We start from the raw sequence: 23601 nt of genomic DNA on the forward strand, positions 1-23601 counted from the left end.
CTTGATCCCTGCCTCCTATACAATGTCATGAACCTCCGTCCATAGTTCTTCAGGCACTCTATCAGATCTAATCCCTTGAATCTTTTCTCACTTTCACTGTATAATTGTAAGGGATTTGACTTAGGTCATACCTGAATGGTCTAGTGGTTTTCCCTACTTTCTTCAATTTAAGCCTGAATTTGGCAATAAGGAGTTCATGATCTGAACCACTGTCAGCTCCCGGTCTTGTTTTTGCTGACTGTATAGAGCTTCTCCATCTTCGGCTCCAAAGAATATAATAAATCTGATTTTGGTATTGACCATGTGGGTGATGTCCATGTGTAGAGTTACTACAATCTTACTACATTACTGATTTCTAGTAAAGGATATATCTCAAATTGGAAGAGATGCAAAGGGCAAGGAATGGGGAAAGGTCAGAAAGTTACCTCATTAACATATTAACATAACAAAAGACACTTTTTATCACTCTCATTATTTAGGAAATTCAAAAGGTTTTAGGAGCTCTGAGTCAGGAACTGTGGACAAGACCAAACACGTATGAGAAATAGAATCTGGTCATCTGACGACCAGATTTATAGATCAGAATATCACAGTGGTCAAAAATGCGTTTCTTTTTTCTATTATAGTCTTAATGTTGTGCCTTCCTATTTCCCTGTTTCTATCTATACAGTCTCATTATTACGTTTTTCATGTCAGAGATTACACAGTAATCTGTACAGTATTACCACATTTATTGTTTAAATCAACAGAGTTGGGAAAAGAGGTTATGCATTTTATAGAATAAAGCAAGAAAATTTCAAGTAATCATTTAAGTAATCAAAAATTAATATGTTAAACACTTTCATTTACTCCAGGAAAGTTTCCTTCCTTTATTATTTTTGATTTGAGCAATTATAATAAATTAGTTCATCTTCCATGTGTGCATGCACACTCTGCCCTGCTTGACTCTTTGCGACCCTGTGGACTGTAGCCCTCCAGGCTCCTTTGTCTACTGAGTTTTCATGCAAGGATACTGGAATGAGTAGCCATTCCCTTCTCCAGGGGATATTCCTGACATGGGGACTGAACCCACATCTCTTGCAATTGCCTGCATTGGCAGGCTGGTTCTTTACCACTGTGCCACCTGTATCATCAATTTAGAGTGAAAGTTATTCAAAATCACGTTTTCTGCCTGCATGACATTTTTCCAGAAACCACACAAGCAAATTATTCCTGTGCATACGTCATCATTTCCCAATTTCACACCTAAAACCTGTTTCCTATATCAAATGATGGAACCTGTAATTAATACCATTGCTCAAACCAGAACATGAGGTTAGCTTTGACTCCTGTCTTCATTTCACACACCACATCTAATCTTGGCACACTTTGCCTCAGGGTCTTTCCATTTGCTGTTCCTTCTTCCTCAAACGTTCTGCCACAGACAACATGCCTCACATTGTCACCTTATCCTTAAGGTCCTTCGCACAAGTGTCCCCATCTCAGAGACCTTCCAAAAACACTTTATCTTGTTGCAACCTCTTCCTGACACTCCTTATCCTATTTCCAGCATTCTTTCTCTTCTAAAGTCCTTATCTCAATAAATATTATACTCGGGATGCAGCTGGCACTCCAAAACTTTGAATATATCACTAGGGCTCAGTCAGTTTATGTCAGATAGTCCCAGAATGAGGGAATAAGAGGGTTCCACAATGTGAAGGTTTGATAACGGTACCCTCATTGATCTGTTTCAACATATCACAAATTACCTAGTTTAATGACCTGAGCCTGCAGAAAACAGGTGAGGGACTTAAGATAATTCGTGCTATGAAAGTAGCACTGGAGATAATACTAATAATTTAAGCACACTAAACAGATAAATGGCAGAAGGGGACCTTTTCTTCTTAGTATTCCCTCTTTACCAAGTAAAAATGATTAACCAGATACACTAAGAGTCAAAAAGAAGATAAAGATAACTTTTTAAAACACATATTTACACCTATTACCAACAATAACGTCTCCCTGTGTATAAAATTTGCCCCAATATATCAGCAAATGACAGTGTAAAGCAACAACAATTAGTAAAATACTTAAAATTTTAAGTACTTAAAACATTAACAGATCTCTAGGTTGTGAGCTTTTTCTCTCTGGCAAGATTTAAAGTCACGATTTCCAGTTTAGAACTTTGGAAATCACTGAGTTTAGATGCTTCTTTTATTTCTTATAAAATAGTATAAGATAAGAAACACATACCATGGGGAAAAACTTATTTTTCCTGTAATGGTAGACAAGGCTTAAATATGACTTGGGGAATAACATGAACATAAACCAAAATGTATTTTTCTGTGAGTAAATTACTGTATAAATATACACAGAAAATACTGTTCAAGATTATGGTGGGGAGAAGAACTAGTATTAGAAAAAATTACGTACTATAGGATATTTGTCATAAAGTGAGTAGTTATGTTTTTCTAATGTGCCTCAGTTTATACAGTCTTTGCTGACTTCTTGATGAAATGCAAAGATTTCTAAGAAAATACAGGAAAATATCAATATGTTCTCAGCTGCAAGTTCATTCTACAGTTATATACTTACTGACTGCCTTTTCCATGACAGGCATTCTTCTAGGTACAAAGCACAGAAAACTGAACAAAAAGACAAGGTGTCTTCAGAAGGGAGATTCTTTACTTATTTAAAACTTTTTATGGAAAATCTAGAATATCATCTGCTATGAGAGTGCCTACTTTACTCAAAATTAAAATTTCTATAAAAAGCTTACTGAGATCCCATCACACAAGAAACGTATTCATTTCACCTTTCATTTAGCAAGCAAAGAAAATGACAACCGAATTGTACAAAGTACTACCAGAAGTCATGGATATGGTTAATTATATAAAACACTGCAGCTTCATGAAATAAGGAGTAACCATGAAAATCTTTTCTACAACATAGAGGTTTCCTCTTCACACAAGAGCAAAGCACCTAAAAGGATTGTGAAATCAGAAGAATTACTCATTTTTCTTTACACAAAGAGGTTCCCCAATTGATTACTTTTCCTGTGAGGCATGGAGCTTCCTGTGGTATGTGATCCGGCAGTTATTTTTGTAAAATTAAAAACATTTAAGGTAAGCATGGCATTTAAACAATGGCATTTCAACTATAAAATTACATGATTTGTACAGAAATAAAACAACTTACAACTAGCTCTCTAAATGACTCCCATAAAGTATAAACCAAGATTTTAAAAAAATAATAAGCATATTATATATACAGTTTAAATAATGAAGAAAACGAACTACACTGCTCTCTCTAAAAAATACTTTCGAAGATAAAAAGGGGTTCTACCATTCTGTTAAAAGTATCTTTAAAATTTTCACCTCATTTGTATCACAACATCTGAGATTTCTGTACATACTTCATTGTGAATATTAGCAAAGTACATTTCAAATAATTTATTACTACAAAATCACATGTATCGGGGTATATGTTAACTTTTTCCTGGTACTGGTAAACAACCAAAAGTCTAGAGAGTATAATAAGTACAAAACAAAACAAACTGCTGCAGGCGGCACACTGCTCTTGTCGTATATACTGATCAAGACCCGAAGACAGGCAAACTTCTGCGGCTTCACGTGAATTATTTAAATCCGCTTCAGTTAATGCCTCAGTTAATCACTAGGGACACCAAGCCAAAAAAAAGAATATCAAAGAATCAACAAATACACATCATCCCTTGAGGAGAAAAACAATACAGAATATTTTTCCTCATCAAAATGAGACAGTCAATGTGGAAAGGCTCTGAAAAGTTTAAGAATATCAGTCAAGTTCATGAATGTCTTCACTGTCACAGCATTATCAAATGTGTGTCCCTCTTCCCAACAAAAGCCACTTTTAACGGTGACTTTCCATTAACACATAAGAAGCTGTACAATGTTATAGAAAAGGCAACAAAAGGAGTTTCAATTACGTTTCATCCCCTTCCCTCATTGTGTTCCTTCCAATAAGCATATAAACAAATGAAGGCAATTCCACCTTAAAAAGCTCCATCACCACACCTAGGCTCCATTCCACCAAATTCTGAACCACTCCTCAGCCCGCGTCAAACCACATTCTAGCTCCCACTAGTTCACTAAAGTTGTTTTTACCAATTTGAAATCCTCAAGTCCTCAACTGGGGAGTATCTGTGTTTATTTCACGCGCCCTCTTTGCAGCATGTGACACGACGACAGGCTTCCCTCCTCCCAGAAGCACGTTCCTCGTTTTGGTGACACCGCACTGTCTAGGTTTTGTTTCACCTCTAGTGTTAACCTTCCTTTACTAGTTTTTACACCTCTGCCTTAAGTGCTGATGCTCACCAGAGGTTTGTCACTGCTTAACTCCTGAGGAGATTTCGCCCACACTCCAGGTTTTAATTACTATCTAGCAGTCTTCAAGTTTATATTTCCAAAAGGGACCTCTCTCTCCTGAGCTCCGGAAACCACAGAAAAAAAATATATATATGTAACTGGCCACTGGAAACCTTCAACTAACTCTCTCTCACAGGCCTCAGCACAACATGTTCAAAACCAAAAACTTCTCCCCACCAATACAAACTCTACTCTTCTACTATGTCATTTATCTCAGTGCTATCTCATCCTAACAAATGGCACCACCACCTCCCACTCCAACAAAACGTGTAACGCACCAGCTTTCTTATGCTATGCTAAGTCACTTCAGTTGTGTCCGACTCTGTGTGACCCCATAGACGGCAGCCCACCAGGCTCCCCCATCCCTGGGATTCTCCAGGCAAGAACACTGGAGTGGGTTGCCATTTCCTTCTCCAATGCAGGAAAGTGAAAAGTTAAAGTGAAGTTGCTCAGTCATGTCCGACTCTTAGCAACCCCATGGACTGCAGCCTACCAAGCTCCTCCGTTCATGGGATTTTCCAGGCAAGAGTACTGGAGTGGGGTGCCATTGCCTTCTCTGACCAGCCTTCTTACTTCTTGACAAATTTCTAATAACTCCAAAAGACTAATCTCACTCTTACAACTTGCCCCAAGCAGTTATACTAAAGAAATAAAGCTCCATTCTGTCTTTTTAAAATAACATGTCGTCACAAATTCTGTCATTAGATTCCTTTTGGATATCATTAAAAAGTGACTTCAACTAACAAGCACATGAAAAGATGCTCAACATCACTCATTATTAGAGAAATGCAAATCAAAACAATGAGATACCACCTCACACCAGTCAGAATGGCCGTTATCAAAAAGTCTACAAATAACAAAAGCTGGAGAGGGTGTGGAGAAACACAACACCCTTGCATTGTTGGTGAGAAGGTAAACTGATACAGCCACTCTGGAAGACCGGATGGAGATTCCTTAACAAGGTAGGAATAAAACCACTGTAGGACCCAGCAATCCCACTAGGCATATACCCTGAGGAAAGCAAAATTGAATGTACCCCGATGTTCATCACAGCACTATTTACAATAGCTAGAACATGAAAGCAACCTAGATGTCCAAAGACAGATGGCTGGATAAAGAAGCTGTGGTACATACATATAATGTAATACTACTCAGCCATAAAAAGGAACTCATTTGAGTCAGTTCTAATGAGATGGACAAACCCAGAGCCTATTATACAGAGTGAAGTAAGTCACAAAGAGAAAGATAAGTATCATACACTGACACATGTATATGGAATCTGAAGAGATGGCACTGATGAATTTATTTTCAGGGCAGCAATGGAGAAACAGACCTATGGACACGGGGAAGGGGAGGAGAGAGAAGGGAGATGTATGGAGAGAGTAACATGGAAACTCGACAGTACCATATGTAAAATAAGAGAGCCAGTGAGAATCTGCTGTATGAGTCAGGGAACGCAAACAGGGGCTCGGTGACAGGCTGAAGGGTGGGATGGGGAGAGAGACGGGAGGGAGGTTCGGGAGGAGGGGACATGATGTACCTATGGCAGTTCTTGTTGATGTATGACAGAAAACCACAAAATTCTGTAAAACAATAATCCTTCAATTAATTTTTTAAAAAATGACTTCAAAATACAGGTATTTCTTGCTACAGAGTAAACGTAGCTTACAAATGCAAAACTTGTAGAATCCTAATAGTAGACTTGTGCCTTTGAAATTTCAGGAGCATAGGTATACATGTGGATGCCCAATATTTGTGTTTTAAAATTTCCAAAATAGGATTTCCCTGGCAGTCCAGTGGTTAAGACTCCACGCTTTCACTGCCGAGGGCCTGGATTCAACCCCTGGTCAGGGAACTGAGATGCCACAATCCAGGCAGCAGGGCCCCTCCCCACCAAAAAAATTAAAGGAAAAGGAAAACAGACACATGGGGGGGGGGGGGGTGGGTGGCGGTGGCGGTGGCCGGGAGATAATCTTATTAATACCAAGAAAAAGCTTCACATTAGAGCAGAAAAAAAGGCATGATTTTGTAATTCTCAATAACTGTATCACTGTATCCTCTGAAACTCTTCCTCATACACAATAGAAACCTATCCTTAATCCTAACAAAAACCTACCAGTGCCTCAAAGCACTGGATGGGCTAGTTATCTGACCGAGAAGAAATGAAAACAGCACACTGATGTCAGAGCTAATGAGGAAGAAGTATCCATCACTAGGTGATCCCTCTCATAGGAACAGACTAACTTCCCCCAGGGAACATGGGAATTTCATACACTTCCAACTTTTGGGAGTTCTCTCAAGTTCACAAAGTCATTCTAATATCTACATCACATTCTGTTGCCAGGTGTCATCTTTCCAAAGTATACCAAGTTGGTGTGATTAGTAAATAGTCCAACATAAATGGAAACCTCAGGAGCACTGCCAGAGATGAGTGCTGGAAAAGCCATCTATTCATGGAAATAATATTTCTATTTCCCTAGTGATTACAGCTACCAGTGACAACTGTGAAATCCCAAGAGAAGAAAAGAAAATTTAACTGCCTCAAAACTTTAATTATTCATATAAACTAGCCAAAAAACTAAAGCTAAATGTTACACAAAGGGCTCTCTAATCCCCTAATATTTTTGGCTAATTATTCCACTGGTAGTCTACATCTGCTCTACTAAAATCTGATTATGAATCAGAAGTAACTCACTGGGAACACCTTTATATCTAAAAGTGATTGTGGATAATAACTACAATTTACAAAAACTGTGGTTTCTAATGTGCATAAAATCCTGTGCTTCACAATAAAAGAACAGACGTTACTGTCAAAGTCTAAACTCTCAGAAAAAAAAAAAAACTCTTAAACTCTCTTAACCACTAGAAAGAATGAGACAGTTTAACAACAAAGAAGTTAATTTCAACAGCATATTCAACCTGTATTTTTTTAATATCTTCAATAATAAGCAATTTATGATTAGGAAGCATGTTAAACATTGCCTTTACAAATAAAGTGAATCTATTATGTTGATTTAAACACGTAGTTTAGAAGTTTGCAAATACATATTCTAATAACTGCATAAATACTGACCTATAATCCCACAGATTCAGTTATGGGATTTTTTGCTTTGTTTGATTTTTGGTCAGAGTCTCATTTGTTTTAACTACTGTTCTTCAAGCATTCCCTCTTTTTTATTGTCTTTTTGAAATAAATTATTTTCTAGAATGGAAAAGTTTTATCTTCTAGATATTTTAACAGAAAAGAACCGCGGTTCCCTTATTTCTTGTAGCTCAGTTTTAGGTGCGATCTTTAGTATCTCAGAGGAAAACTATCTTTAATAATTTATACTTAACTATTTGGATCTGTTCAATAACATATTAAAACCATATACTTTTGCTATGAAAACAGGGATATACACTGTGTCTAAAACACTATGTAGGAGTTAATTATGTGTGTTACTGTGTGTTACTTGCTCAGTTGAGTCCGACTCTTCAACCCCATGGACTGTAGCTGGCCAGGCTCCTCTGTCCATGGGATTCTCCAAGCAAGAAAACTGGAGTGGGTTAGTTCCAAACAATCCAACATTTATAGCTTTAAACAGAAGACATAGGTAAAGCATCATTCATAAGTTCTTGCTTATGACTAACTGCCCAACGCAAAAATATTTGATGACTGAAACCATGTTCATAAACCAACTAAAATTACAGTTTACCTTTACTGTACACATATCCAAGTAATACAGTTAAAGATCATCAAAAAGTCAAGCAAAATATCCCAAATTCCTTCAAAATCATAAGAAATGGAGAGCAGTAATAGAAATGACTGCTCCAAAGAGTCCCAGAATAGAAACACTCTCTCTGTACTGTCCTAACTCATCCCTCTCAAAACACACTCACCCTTAGAGAACAAACACAGAATTCATGGCAACTGTGGATACAATTTGTGAGCGGCCTTTCATTGCTCCATAAAGGCTCATCATTGTAGATGTTCATCAGTTTTTAAGCCACATCCACAGCTGCTGTCTTAGTTAGAAAAACAACAAAATTTGACAGCAAAAAAACTTTAACAGTTTTACATAAAACAAAATGAAAAGTACTCCAGTATAATAAAAAGAATGTATATATCTCAAGTACCAAAAACATGAGACTCAAGTCATTTTTAATAGTGATACCTTTCACTTACATGGTGTGAGAATTACTTTCTAAAGCCTTCCAGCACATACAGTATCATTTCTAACTTAAAGCCTAGATCTAAGATATCATTTACACAGAAAATAAGTGAAGCAGGGATATTATCAAATTAGTTAGTGGGGAACTGTGTCTATTTCATGACCACCAGCCTGTGTTTTCAAAAACCTTCCTTCCAAAATCATATAATAAACTTTAGAAGCAAAAATCCACATAAAACTGTTCTTTAAAAAGTCTATTTAAAAAAAAAAGTCTATTTAAAAAAACTCCTGTATAAACCGCTTCCCTATTCAACTTTACCCTCCTGCATCAGATCTGTTTTCTGCCTGGACTGAGGAAGGGGCTCCTGTGGTTAGTGAGCACAGCCAATCACGTGCCGATGGATGACTAAGAGTTAACCATACATGGGGAAGGGAGGATGCCCAGTAGCATCATCACATTAGACTGCATCATCACCAGACGATGTTCATGGCAATGGGACAGGAATCTAGAGACATGTGTTTGAATTTCAACCCCCCACCAACCAGCAGATGGACTTGGTTAAGTTTCTGTAAAACAAAAGAACACTATCTTCCTCTCCAGACAATGGCAAGGCCTTCCATCCCTGGGCTGGGAAGATTCCCTGGAGGAGGGCATGGCAACCCACTCCAGTATTGTTACCTGGAGAATCCCCACGGAGAAGCCCGGTGGCTACAGTCCATGGGATCACAAAGAGGTTGGACATGACTGAGCAACTAAGCACAGCACAGAATAAATGCAACAACAGAGCTCAAAGCTGCTGCTGCTGCTAAGTCGCTTCAGTCATGTCCAACTCTGTGCGACCCCATAGACGGCAGCCCATCAGGCTCCCCCGTCCCTGGGATTCTCCAGGCAAGAACACTGGAGTGGGTTGCCATTTCCTTCTCCAATGCATGACAGTGAAAAGTGAAAGTGAAGTCGCTCAGTCATGCCCAACTCTTAGCAACTCCATGGACTCCACATTAGATGAATCTGTATCTATACCAGGGGGCCTATAAAATTTTTTAAGTATAACATACAACAGTAAAAGTAGGACTTTAAAATCAATGAGAAAACAACAACAAAAAATAAAATAAAATAAAATCAATGAGAAAACAACAGAGCATTCAAACAGTGATGCAGTTAGAACACTTCATTTATTCATTCATTCAACAAACACATATTGTGTACCCACTATATTCCAGTGGGGAAGAGAAATAAAGCAAAAAGCGAATAACATACATTGTTAGAAGGTGAATACATGCCAGTGAGTAAAATAAAACAGGGAAAGAGAACAAAATGTGGAATAAAAAGTAGGATAAATGCAGTAAAATGAAAAGCACTATAAAGGAGATTAAAAAAAAAAAAGTGCCAATGAGGTGGGAAACCAGAAGTGTGATATCCTAGAAGTCAAAGAAAAAAAAAGTTTGAACAAGATATCAAATGCCACTGATCAAGTCAAGTCAAGGGAGGCCTGCACATTCACCTGTATGGAGGGAACTGGCTACCATGACAAGAACAATTTTGCTGACATGGTCCAGGCAAAAGCCTGGCTTAAAAAAAGGTTTAGGGGAAATGGAGTAAGAGTAACTGGAGACAGAAAGAACTCCTCGTACAAAGTTTGTTTCAAAGGGAAATAGAGAAATAGGAACTAGTGGGGAGTCCAGATGAGAAAAAGCAGCATGTTTGTATACTGTCAAGAACACTTCACTAAAAAGGTAAAAACTGAGACCAGCGGGAAGGCCAGAGAGCTAGCCAATGTCATAGAGTAGCTGAGAAGGCAAGGGATCTAAGGCACAAGCAGCGAGTTTGCCCTTAAGTTTGAAAGTATACTCACCCCACTGTAAGCAGTGCATATCTCTGAGAGTTGGGATTTTAGATGTGCAGTGGAACTATCTTTTTCACTTTACTATATTGATCTTTGTTTATAAGGAATATGTATTTGTCTAAATGACTCTTTTTAAAAAACCCAAGACAGGATTTTAGGATGGTGGTGGCACCAGCTTAGTTTTTCAGCCTTTCCACATAAAAAGCGCCCGGACAACAAAATCAAAATATGTGGACAACATTGAGAAAAAAAATAGGTTACCAGGTAACCCCACAAACTCCCAATACTAACAGGTGTACAATAACTACCAAAAGCCACAGATTAAAAGAAGGAAGCAATGCGGGGGTGCGGGGGAAGGAGCTGACACGACTATGACAGTGGTCCAACCAGGAGACGAAACCGGCCTGGAGAATAAAACGATGGCAGTGAGCAAGGAAAGGAGAGCCCAGAACACTAAACAGCTCAGCGGTAAAAGAAGCCACCTGCAATGAGGAGACACAGGACACTTGGGTTTGATCCCTGGGTTCGGAACGATTCCCTGGAGAAGGAAATAGCAACCTACTCCAGTATTCTTGCCTGGGAAATCCCATGGACAGAGGGCTACATTCCACGGAGTTGCAAAAGAATCAGACTCAACTTAGCAACTAAATAACAAGCCTATTTTATAGGATGCTATAACAGGTCTAGGTGGTAGGAAAAAACATTTTGTTTTGGAAAAAAACAAATTTGGCTGGCCTACCGAACAACTAGTAGTAGTTTTACAAATACAGATCTAATCATCTGAGGCAATGATACAAATATAAAGTCAAAGAATAGATAAAGCAAGGAAAGAAAAAGACTGCAAACCACAATATTTAAGACTAAAGATGGAATAGGTAGAAAAGATGGAATGTTCAAGAGGTTAACATAGTGTCTTAACAGTCAAGAACAAAGACATCATGGTCAACAAAAAACAAAGGATGCAGAAAAATAAAACCAGGTTTTGGGAGCCAGGTGAAGGGTTATTTATTGATGGTCTGGGATGAAAAATCAGATTTTAACATGTAACAAAAAGAAGGATATAAAAATAAGTGGTAAAGCAGTGGCTTGAAAGAAATGTATGAAAGGAAATCAGCAGCAAGTAATTCTCAGAGAACAGCCAAGTCTGGCAGCCTGTTTGCATACATGCATGAATCCTCACAAGAATTCTGAGATATACTCCCCATTTTACAATTGGGGAAACTTAAGTTATAACACAATTATATAACTTGTCCAAAGTCATACAATGTGTATACAAAATAATTAAATGACCTGAAAATTGGTCTCTAGGCGGAAATGGAGTAAGATGATGGATAAAAACTAAAAACACAAATTGAGGAAAGAGGATTTAACTGATTTAACTTTATCCCAGGAATATCCGACAAGATTATTTTTAAATTTTTACTTATAGACAAATGATGCTACTTCAGAGAACCTTTTGAGTTCAAACACCAGTCAAAAATAAAGGTTTATTTTTGAAGTATTGTAATAGAGAAGGATATAATAATCTCCTAAGCCTCGTATTAGACTTACTTATATCTGGGACTGTCTTGCCATCTAATAGAGAGCTTGGAAGCTTTCAAATGATTAACATTTAGGTGGAAAGATAAACAGAAGTTCTCTGAGTATAGGGCAGGGCAGTGGCAAGGAAGAAGGAAAGCTGTGTGAGCCTGGGTTAAATCCCTGACTAAATCCCTGACCCTCAGATTTATCTATGAAATGGAGATACCATCTCCCTTCACAGTGTAGTTGAGGTCTCAGGAGACATTCAACCGAAATGTCAGTTCCCTAATCCCCTTAAATATTTTGTTTGCTTTAAAAAAAAAAATGTGGTTGCTAAACTAATGACATTTTAAATATAGAATGTTAACATTTCCATTTAAAACAAAGTTTAAGAATATGCTCCCAGTTGATAACAATAGCTAATTTCCTACTGGAAGACTACAGTGGCTCACTTTACATGATATATTCAAGTAATTTTTGAATTTCTTATAACAAACATATTATTTTTCCAACAAGAGAAATAATCAAGATGAGTGTTTACGGATGACATTAACTAGCCCTTAAGAAAAACTTCCACATCAAGATAGTCACTTCTCTGAAATAACTGTAGAAACAGGGTAAAATGAAATGAAAAAATAAATCAACAGCACACCTAAGCTACTATATGAATTTAAATTCTAATGTAATTTAAAAGATTTAATTTTCCAACTGACGTCGAGGACTTACAGCTAAGAAAGTTTAAAGGACTAACATGCCACTAAAGTCTGTGTTAAAATGTACCCATCATATTGTAGCATAGAGGAAGGCCAGAATGAAATGTGACTTGTTTGCCGATAATTGTGAAATAAATAATCTTTGAAAGCTATAACTGTGTAGGTTTTTTTTTTTCCCCCAACAGTGAAGCAACAACTCCCATTAATTCAGCACTATCCATTTAAATCAAATAATGACACTCATTACTATAAGCTACAAGTAAACCACCAAACCAAAACTATCCCTACTATCTTTGGAATGCTGAAATGGATTTAATTCACTTCCTTGTCATTTGGATAAGAAGAGATGATAGACAACAGATTTAATGAATTCCACAGTCAAGAGGGGCTTCCCTGGTGACTCAGATGGTAAAGAATCTGCCTGTAATGCAGGAGACCCAGGTTCGATCCCTGGGTAGAGAAGATCCCCTGGAGAAGGAAATGGCTACCCACTTCAGTATTCTTGCATGGAGAATTCCATGAACAGAGGAGCCTGGCAGGCTACAACAGTCTGTGGGGTTGCAGGAGTTGGACACAACCTAGCATCTGAGCAGTCAAGAGAGTAAATATTATTATCTTGTCATAAATACATTAGAAAAATCACTGTATGAAAATCATCAAATTTATAAACAAGCTCATCTTTCAGTATACAATTTCAAGTTGTGGCCTCCTTCCCTAAGACAGTCTTCTTTTTTCTCTATCTCCTCTTCTACCATTTTCTCTTCCAGAAGTTTTGGAAATAGCCAGGTGCAATTTAGTGCCAAGTGGCAGAACTAAGAAGCTAAGGAGGCAAGAAGCAGAGACTGGAGTGAACCAGGGGTTAAGTGAACCAGGCAGTTCTTGCATAGGGGCAACTAAAGCAGAGTGGCTGAGGAGATGTGCAGTGAGAACAAGGATGTGGCCACCTTGGTCAGTCAAAATACAGTACAAGATAAAGAACAGGGAAACAGCAAAGGGGAAAGGCTTAGAGTCAAGCAAACTGGCAGCAGCACTCCCAGGCCTGGGGCTGCGAGACTTGTATTCTTCATCTGAGCCCACAAAAATAGGGGAAGAAAAGTATTTTAAAAAACAAAGTGCATGTAACTTCAAAAGGCAGCAGAGTGGTATAAACACAAAAGAATAAAAGACCAGCATAAATCTCTCCCCGCACTAGTCTCAGCTCAGATACTCAATGTGTCTCAGCCATTAGCTACGGGTAAATTATTTAATCTGTGCCTACATTTCAGTGAGTAATTACTTTAGAACATATGATTAACAAAGTCTTTCCAGATCTGAAGTTTCCTGAATCTAATGGATTTAACAATTTTTGTCACACAGGATGCAGTTACTTTCTATATGTTATTCCACAACAAGAAGAGGACAACGTACCAGAATTTAAATGAGGATATAGAATCATAGTCCAGTATCCCTACAGACCACACTTCTCCATCATCTTTCATTAAATCCAAGAAACTAATTCCCAATCTTCTTTTAAACGATCCACAAATTCTTAACAAAAAACAAGGCCTAAAATGTAAGACTTCACTTTAAATACACTCAGCAGTGGGAAATTTGATCACCTGTCAATTTCACTAAGCTTCACTTCAGCTTCTTTCCACAGGACAAACTCTAATGCCATTATACTTTCTGTTTTTCAACACTCTAAGTTAGGTTTCTATTTGCTATATGTTTCATATCCCACTTCAGAAAGTACAGTCCAAAACTGACAGACAGCTGAACATGAATGAATCCAGGGGGTCATTTTATCAATGGGCTCTACATAGAAAAACCAATCTAGCTGAACGTCAGCTTTATTTATCACTTTAACTAAGTGCCACCTAGTGGCAAGTATTATATTTTATTAAATCCACTCAAGTCCTGTTCATCCAGCAAGTATTGTACAATCTAGCCAATAGCAGTTGCTCCACAATTATGCAAAATAAGTAAAATACTGATCCAGTTCTCATGAAGCTTGCTGATAGATTAAATACAGAGAAAAAAGATAATACAGATATATTTACACACTCGCAGAAATATGTCTGTTACAAAAGTATGTCAAATGTTACAAAAGTAGGCAAAAATACTCTGTATTTACTTAAAAGCTGGTGAAAACAGACTCTCAGTTCTGTAGATGCTCTTACACCTGTTCACCTCACTCAGACTTTCCCATTTGTAAATACTCAGTTAGCTAGGTTTCAGTAGATCCCCTGGAGAAGGGAAAGGCTACCCACTCCAGTATCCTGGCCTGTAGAATTCCATGGACTGTATATTCCATGGGGCCACAAATAGTCAGACACAACAGAGTGACTTTCACTTCCTCCAGTTAGTGGGTAGATCAGGAGCTATGTATAGAACTATATAATTTTTTGCATGAAAAATTTCCTCATATTCAAACCAAAAGTTAAATGATTTGAAAAAGTATGCTGGACACTATGGAGACAATAAAAAGTTCAGGGGTTTCCGTGATGGGATAAGGGAAGGAGAGAGAAATGGACAGGCAGGGCCCAAAGGATCTTACAGGGCAATGAAACTACTCTGTGCTATTACATGGGAAATACATTTGTAGATATATTTGTCCAAGGGCTTCCCAGGCGGCTCAGTGGTAAAGAATCTGCCTGCCAATGCAGAAGCCACAGGAGATGCAGGTTCAATCCCTGGGCTGGGAAGACCCCCTGGATGAGGAAATAGCAATACACTCCAAAATCCCTGTGGGATAATCTCATGGACAAAGGAGGCTGACAAGCTACAATCCATGGGGTTGCAGAGTTGGACATGACTGAGCACGCACGCGCACGCGCATGCACACGCACACACACACACTTGTCCAAACCTACAGAATGTACCCCAATGTACAGTGAACCCCACTGTAAACTATGGATTTGGGGAGATATAACATGTCAATGTAAATTCATCAAGTATAACAAATATATCACTCCTTTGGGGGATACTGATAATAGAGGTGATTTGTGTGGGGGCAAGAAGTACATGGAAAATACTCCCCTCAATTTTGCTGTGAACCCAACGGCTAACTGCTGCTAAATCACATCAGTCATGTCCGACTCTGTGCGACCCCATAGACGGCAGCCCACAAGGCTCCCCCGTGAACCTAAAACTACTCTTAAAAAAAAAGTTCCATTTTAAAAAGGAAAAAAAAAAAGCAATTCTCTGGTCCAGTTGTTAGAGGACTCAGCACTTTCACTGCTGAGAAACAGGTTTGATCCCTGATGGGGGAACTAAGATCTCACAAGCCATGCAGCACAGCCAAAATAAAAAGTATGCTGGAAAAATAAAGCAAGATCTTAGAGCAGCAGCATTTTTCTAAAAAGAGAATATACCTGTTTACAAAAGAATTTATTTATAATAATAAAAAAAAACCCTGTAACACTGATTCCCTATTTTATAAGGCAACTAATATTGCAGTTATATAACACAATCTTTATCATGTAATAAAAAAAAATAGGGTTTCATAAAGCAATTGCATAAAGCTGTGCTTCCCTCATAACTCAGTTGGCAAAGAATCCGCCTGCAATGCAGGAGACCCCGGTTGGATTCCTGGGTCGGGAAAATCCGCTGGAGAAGGGACAGGCTACCCACAACAGTATTCTTGGGCTTCCCCTGTGGTTCATCTGGTAAAGAATCCACCTGCAATGTGGGAGACCTGGGTTCAGTCCCTGGGTTGGGCCGATCCCCTGGAGAAGGGAAAGGCTACCCACTCCAGTATTCTGGCCTGGAGAATTCCATGGACTGTATAGTCCATGGGGTCACAAACAGTCAGACATGACTGAGCAACTTTCACTTCAAAGCAATAAACATTTTTCCTAGTTATACAAACTTAGTGAGAAAAAATTCTTATTCATTTATAACTCTAATTAACACATACACAAAAAACATTAGTTCTAGGGCTAAGTTAAATATATTGAATATAGAAAAGAAAGCATGGGTGGGGAATTTAAAGGGGTCAACTTGATTTCTAGTGTATTCCATCTCACATCCAACTAGTGCAGCATTTTCACTGCAAGGCTTTTGCCACTTAGGATACCTAAGAAGCAGTAATTTCTTTTTGCTTTTGTAAACTTTAATAATTTCAATATTCCCAAAACTGTCATGAACTTACAACCTGACTGAAAAGTTGTCATGCTTATCACTCTGCATTGTCTAAACACAACAAACATACACAAACATTTATACAGGTAAGTAACTACAACCAATTAAACAAACCAAGCCACAGTGCCCCCAATACTTGTTTTTTCCCCAGTAGTAAACTGTGTGCAGGAAATGCATTACCCTTTTCACACCATCAGGATATCATTTCACCTCCTGAAGCAGGAGCAGGCCTAATGAAGCGTAAATGATATCATGATGTTGTGCCAGGCCTACAGGGCATCCAGAACTGTGGGCAGGGTGTCTGAGAGATGGTAGCAATTGGACATTCAACATTCCCTCATCATTATGGCTGTCCAAGCAGAGACAAGAGTGACTAGAAGCAGACCCCCAAAAGTTGGGGATTACTCCGTAACAACATGCATAGTCAAGCAATAATGTACCAAATATGTCCACTCAAAATGCCAAGGAACATATTTCAAGGGCTGTGGTGCTCTACACTAAATACACTGCTCCTTTCTAAAACATGACCCACAAACCACAGGTTGCAAGATAAAAAGGTCCATCTTGAATCCTGACTGCAAAAGGTTACCAAAAGAAACTGATTACTATAATTAAAGTATTTGTACACAGAACTTTACGATTTACAAATAACTTACACATACACTGCTTTATCTGACACATATTTTACCTTACATGATAGTCAGTGTGCCTCACCGATAAACACAACAAAAATATCATTCGTTATTTTATAGAGGTAGAACCTGAAGCTTGGAGAAATTATTTGAGTAAATTTGTCTACAAAGCCTGAATTTTCCTGAAGATTATCAACTTATTTGGTTCAAAGACATGGATCCCCAAAAAAGCAGTCTACAGAGTCTCAAGGTTTAATATATGTCCCTATGCATCTAAGAAGTATTTAAAACACTTAAAAATGATGTAACCTTGTGAGAAACACTGAATAGTCAACTATACAAAAAAAAAAAAAAAAGATATTTAAGCCTGTCAGTTTGTACAAACAATACACTATTTTCTAACAATCCAAAGGAGCTTTTGCCTAAGAATTGTACTGCAATATTCTCAGGAGCTATGGGCTGCCTTCAGCTGAATTTATCAATTCCTTTGGGTATTTCAGCAGCTAAGTTCCTTATGGAATCAACATATTCCCTGTACACATGAAATTCTGCTTACACAAACCATGTTGTATCAAGACTTCAAAGTCCTCCAAGTCCTTTGTCCAAAAAACTTTTTACTGAAGCCCCCATCATGTTCTAGACACACTTCTGAGTATAAGAATATATTAAGAAAAAAAACTGTGTTATGACACTTTCAAGTGAATTACACCTGGTTCTGCATGAATACACGCAGAGGCACTGAACCCAGCCTGGTGAATCCAGTTAGAATATCCTCAGACCCAAATCTACTAACACCAGCACTTGTCAAGCACATGGATATATTAAACTGCTGACTGAGCCCAAGCAAGGAACTCCAAATTCTTAAATATGGCTGGAGAATTGAATATGAAGGGACAGAAAGGCAAACAGTCTCACTGAAGAAAAGGTAAATGAAATAATTATAGAGGCCCCTACATGCCATCCTAACATTTTTTTCAGCACCTGCTTTGTACCAAGTATCCTAAAATGTTTTATTGCATTTACTTTTCACAGCAACCCATTGAGCTAAAAATAATTACCTTGCAACTCACGGAGGAGGAAAGGAGAGGTGAAATCGCTTGTCAATCTTACTGAGGTTGTGGCAAACACAAAATAGGAACCCAGTTGAGATTAAATCCTAAAAGTGAACTCATAAACTCTGCACTCTGCTGCCTCTCTTAACAAAAGCTGCTAGGGGGAGCCATTGAAAGGTTTTTAAACTAAGGAGTGAAGTGATCAGATTCACTCCAGAAAGACTATGTGGAAGTTGGACAGAGGGTGAGTCCACAAGCAGAAAGAGAAAGCTGCAATGTCTATAGTAATACAGGTGAGAACGATGACAGCATGAACTGTGGCAGTGAGGATGAAAGAGACAGATTCAAGAGTTTTTCAGAAGAGAAAATTACAATGTAAAGGGTTAGTTTTAGAAAGAACACCTGGCTTGCAGAACTAAGGGGACATGACATCATCTACCAGGAACAGAGAAGCAACAGGTTTTGTTTGTTCAATAAATATCTACAGTGTCTCCCAAATGCAAAAGACTTTCCTAGGCCAAAGGTCAAGTCCAAAATTAAGGTCCTGCTTGTTGAAAATATTGAGAGTAAATGACAAAGTGTTAAAAAATATATCAGGTATACTGAAAATTAGTTGTTACTATTAACATTCTGGCCTAGAGTCTAATGAAAACGTTTTGTGCTACCATTTTAAAAAATTACCATGTGCGGAAAACAAATCAACAGAGGAAAAGCATCCCACAATTTTAAATGCGTTATTACATCTGAGTCTGAGAGATCTTCAGTCTCTTACACAACACACACACACACATTACCTTGTAATTTGTTTTACTTATCCCTGTCCCTTTAAAAAAAAAAGTATCGATTTTACTACCCAAACTATAGTACATATTCAGGGGGTTTTCATCCCACTATCACCACTGTGATTTCCCAAGAACTTAATTCATAACCTTCTACGTGATTTTCTATAAAATATGACATACTTCACATCAGCTTATTTCAGTAAGAATTCCTAGATTTTTAGCCACACCTTTCATCCAAAGATGCTTTCTGCAAATCCTAAGGCACAGCAGTCCTGTGCAGATGTGGCAAGTTACTACAATTCCCATTTTACTACATAGTTAGGAAATTGGCCCAGGGGAAGCAGAGTAACTTGGAAATAATCACAAAGCCAGATGCCAAAAATAACAACTTTTAGTCAATCCATGAGAAAATACTGCCCCTAGTTGAAATAACATGAGATTTCGTATTAGGAGGAAGCAAAATATAAAATAATGTTTTAAAGCCAAGTCCTAGGTTCTTAAAATACATCTTTTAAAATGACTGAATACCACAATTAAGATTTGCAAGAACTTTCAAACACCAATTTCCCCCTAATACTTTGTCCATCAAGAGTGGCAAAGATTATTTAATGAATTATAGCCGTCAAGAGTGGCTTCCTCCTCTCCCCAAATTATTTTTTATCTTAGCCACTTAAGATACTGATAGAAATCTGCTGGTATAGAACAATAGGTAAGTTTTAAACTTATTTAAAAACCGTATGTTAGAATAGTTGTGAAAATACTCTGAGTGAGTCTCATACTTTTTCCTGAAAATAGACTCTACAGACCCATCTGCAATTTGCATGCACAATAAATTTAAAGCTTTAATAGTCAATAATCTGAATGAAAGTTTTCCAATCACAACTCATGCTCTATGTTTCTAAATATGCTGCTGTTTGATATAATTTAATAAAAGTGCTGTTTTATTTGGTCACAAAATAAAGGTCTTACACAATTTAAAAACAAAAAACACAACTTGATCTTTTAAAAGTTGCTTTTATGATGTTTGTGTTCTCATTCTTATCTGCACAAGTCAGAGCAAAATACCTTCCATTAATACACTTTACACTTTGCTTACAGTCAGAAACAACAGTGTGTGCTCAAGATTTTACCTTCCAAAGAATGAGTTCGCACTAGGAACAAATAAGGGAGACGAAATGATTGTTGGTGTTATCCACTCATGGAACCCAGACTGCAAATTTTCACACAAGCCTCTAGTATCAATTATGAAAGGTGATTTTAAATTAATTAAAATTAAACTAATTCTAACTAATTCTAATCATGGCCTTAAAAAAAATGCTTTCCACAGCACCAATATTCCTCACACTTGTACATCCTCTACTAGTAGCACTTCTCCTGGTTTATAAATGAAAAGACACTCCAAATGATTTTATAGATAACATATCTTCTAAAGTAATGATCAACTAGTGGGTTGGGGCGGGGCAGGGGGGGTGTCCGTGTCCCGAACCGTATATTCAGTCTAGTAACATTGCAAAATCTAATACCTATTATTTCAGCACCAGAATATTTAGGCAACATTTAAGTACACCAGACCACCTTCCCCCAACTCCCACAGAAAATTCCAAGCTTTTAATATTTCCATAACAGTAAGCACTCTGAACAAATTAAAGCTCTTTTAACACTAGAAGCCCTTTTACCTTAAAGATTATCACTTAAATGTCTTTTAACTGCATTTGATGAATGCATTCCACAAGATTCTAGAAGCAGTATTCATCAACCCAAATAGCACTCTTAAGCGCTTTCCTCATTTCAACTTCAAAGATGAGGCAGAAGGGCTGTCATAAATCTAGAGGCAAAAGCACATAGCTGTAAACTATCTAAAGATTAAGAAAAAGTAAAACAGTTGTTATCAAATTCCCAAGCAGCAAAATTCCCTCCCTTTTGCCCCGCAAAGTAGGAGTTACTGGTAAAATAACTGAACTCTAAACCTAGAATCTTGAAAATGCTGAAATTTTCCACCCCAGCATTCACAAGTTTTTCAACACCAAAATGCACTCAACTGCTACGCACACACCAAATGAATATCCAACATGAAAACTGAAAGTATTCTCACACATCAACAGAAAAATACACCTTGCGCCTCTACAACACCCTCAGCTAATCCAAGACGCAAAGCTACGACAAGCCGCCCTTGGCCTAGGCCGTCAGAAACCTAGCGGCGCGGAGGGGGTGCGGGGTGCGGGGGGCGGGGGGCGGCAATAATCAAGAGACCAAGATCTTTTTCCAGTGCTACTTTTTCCAAGCAAAACAACCAGGCGCCCAAAGAGAACGCGAAGAAAACTGCAGACACTGTAATCCCGAGAGAAAGGGATGGTGGGGAGGTATGCACGCAATCCCGAGAGAAAAGGGTGCCGGAGAGGAGGAGCGCCGAGGAAGAAACTAAGTATCCCCACGCAGCTTTGAGACCCACAAAAACAACAACAAACCGTAGGGTCTGTCTTCTCGTAGAAACACCAGATGGAGTCCCCGGGGCTGAGACAGTCCAGCGGACAAACACCGTGGGTAGTGGATAAATCGACCGATGATGGGAGGTGAAGGGGGTGCCAAGCAAATAAGCCACTGGATGGGGGAGACAAAGCCTCCGGGGGTAATCACGGACCAAGCAGAAAGGTGAGAGAGAAACGCTCGAAAGAAAGCAACCAAAATTGAAAGATAGAAATCTAGTGCCTGGGCTGAGGCAGGTCACTCAGCTACCGAATAGAGAGGGGGACAACAAAGGGGTCCGGGAGAAAGGCCAGCTGAGGGGAGGAGAGGAGAAAGGATGCGGGGCGCGACGGGTCGGACAAAGCGCCCAGGGCGGCGAAACAAAGGGCCGGGGGCAGAGAGTAGCGGGGGGCAGCGGGTAAAGACAAAGCGCACGGGACTGGGGGCACTGGCCCGGCGAGACGGCGGCGACGGCCCCGAGGAACAAAGCTGCGCCGGGCTGGGAGGAAGGGCCGGCGATCGGCGGCGCGGAAGGCGCGCGGCGGGCACGGCGCCCGCGGGCCCCGCGCTCCCGGCCGCACTCACACCCGCACCCGCCGGCCTCGCCAACGCCGCCGCCGCCCGCCCTCACGCGCCGGAGCCCGAGCCACGGCGGCGCAGAGCGGGCAGCGCACGACCACACGCCGCCGCCGCCGCGCCCGGCGCACGCGACACCGCCCCCGCGGCTCCCGGACGCCAAGCGTGCCGCGGCCCTCGAACCCGCCGCCCGCCGCGGGCTGCTGGACGCCCGCAACTTTCCTGGTTCCCTGCGCTCGGATTCCCCAAGACTTACCCTGTCACAACAGGCGCCATCTTCCACAAACTCTCGCCAAAACTCCAACCCTCGCGAGATTCCCCCGACGCCTTCCCTGGTCCCTCTCCCCCGCCCCTTCCCTTTTTCCTCACTCCTCGATTCCACCCAGCCCCCGCGCTCCTTTTCCCCTCGCAGCAGCCGCAAAGAGCCAGACGCCTCGCGCAGCCAACAGCTTAGGGGATCCAGCTCGCTGCCTTCCCTGGAAACCTACCCAAGCGATGGAGCATGCGCAGGCGGCTCCTCCACAGGCGAACCCTCCATCTGGTCCATGGGGAGCGCTCCGGTTATCCGGGTTTTGGGACGCGCCCTGAGGGACGTACGTGGAGACTGAGGAAAACCGGAGGGGATTACAGGGGGACGGGGAATGGAGGGGTCAGGAGGCGGAGCCCAGGGTAGAGAGGAGGGGTCCTGGGAAAATCTGCCGCGTTTCACAGGCCTAGATGAAACACCTCCTCAAATGGGTGTTTTCCAAGTGGCTTCCCGCTCACTTTAGTTCCCAGCCCTTTTCATTCATTCACGCGTTCATTGGACGCCTTCTTTATGGTAATGTCAGCGTTAGGTACTGGAGCTACAAAGATGCCTGGAGTTCGGAGGAGTAACAAACCAGGAACTTAGTTCATTCGACCCCCTGGGTAGCCACCAGAGCTCTGTAAATGAAGAACTTTTTTGAGGTTGAACTCTATTGCCTTAGCTTTCTTCCCCTTGGGTGTGAAATAAGGTCAGGCCAAGGCCTCTGGCAAAGTCACCACTACTGTGTCCACCTTGCATACAGACGCCGAAGCGCTGCGAAGCTTTCTCCAGGGGTGAAAAGTGTACTGTAATTGAAAGCCACCACTGCCCCAGCCAGCACATAACTCAGAGGTTCTCTGCCTGGGCAGGGAGCTACCTGTCGCGTAAACCTCCCCAGGACCTCATCGCAGACCCAAGACGTCTGTGAACCCGGGTGGTATATGGGGACAGACTCTGACAAGGTCCTCTCAGGGGCCTGGCACAGTGGAGGACGCAGCTCGCTGCCCTAAGTGTATCTCAGGCGACCTAAACCGGGAAGCCCCCGAGCAAATTTGGCCCGTCTGGGCATACAAG

General features: G+C 40.1%; 1 protein-coding gene across 7 annotated transcripts in view; it reads right to left on the minus strand.

Annotated features, from left to right (window-relative positions):
• Positions 1–23601, minus strand: part of RBPJ (recombination signal binding protein for immunoglobulin kappa J region) — a 241798-nt gene that overhangs the window by 90585 nt on the left and 127612 nt on the right. The window contains exon 1 of one of the 7 annotated variants that reach the window (XM_025290223.3): positions 22730–22837. The exons of 3 other annotated variants lie outside the window; for them this stretch is intronic. In XM_025290223.3, coding sequence (XP_025146008.1) covers positions 22730–22788 — 59 coding nt within the window. In that variant the 5' untranslated portion in view covers positions 22789–22837. Of the gene's footprint in view, positions 1–21667; positions 21906–22497; positions 22615–22729; positions 22838–23601 lie in introns of those variants that run through there. 3 more of the 7 variants (XM_006072627.4, XM_006072628.4, XM_025290226.3) reach the window with 3 other exon arrangements.

The sequence above is a fragment of the Bubalus bubalis genome, chromosome 7 (genome assembly GCF_019923935.1).
Source record: "Bubalus bubalis isolate 160015118507 breed Murrah chromosome 7, NDDB_SH_1, whole genome shotgun sequence".
In the NCBI taxonomy this organism is placed as follows: domain Eukaryota; kingdom Metazoa; phylum Chordata; class Mammalia; order Artiodactyla; family Bovidae; genus Bubalus; species Bubalus bubalis.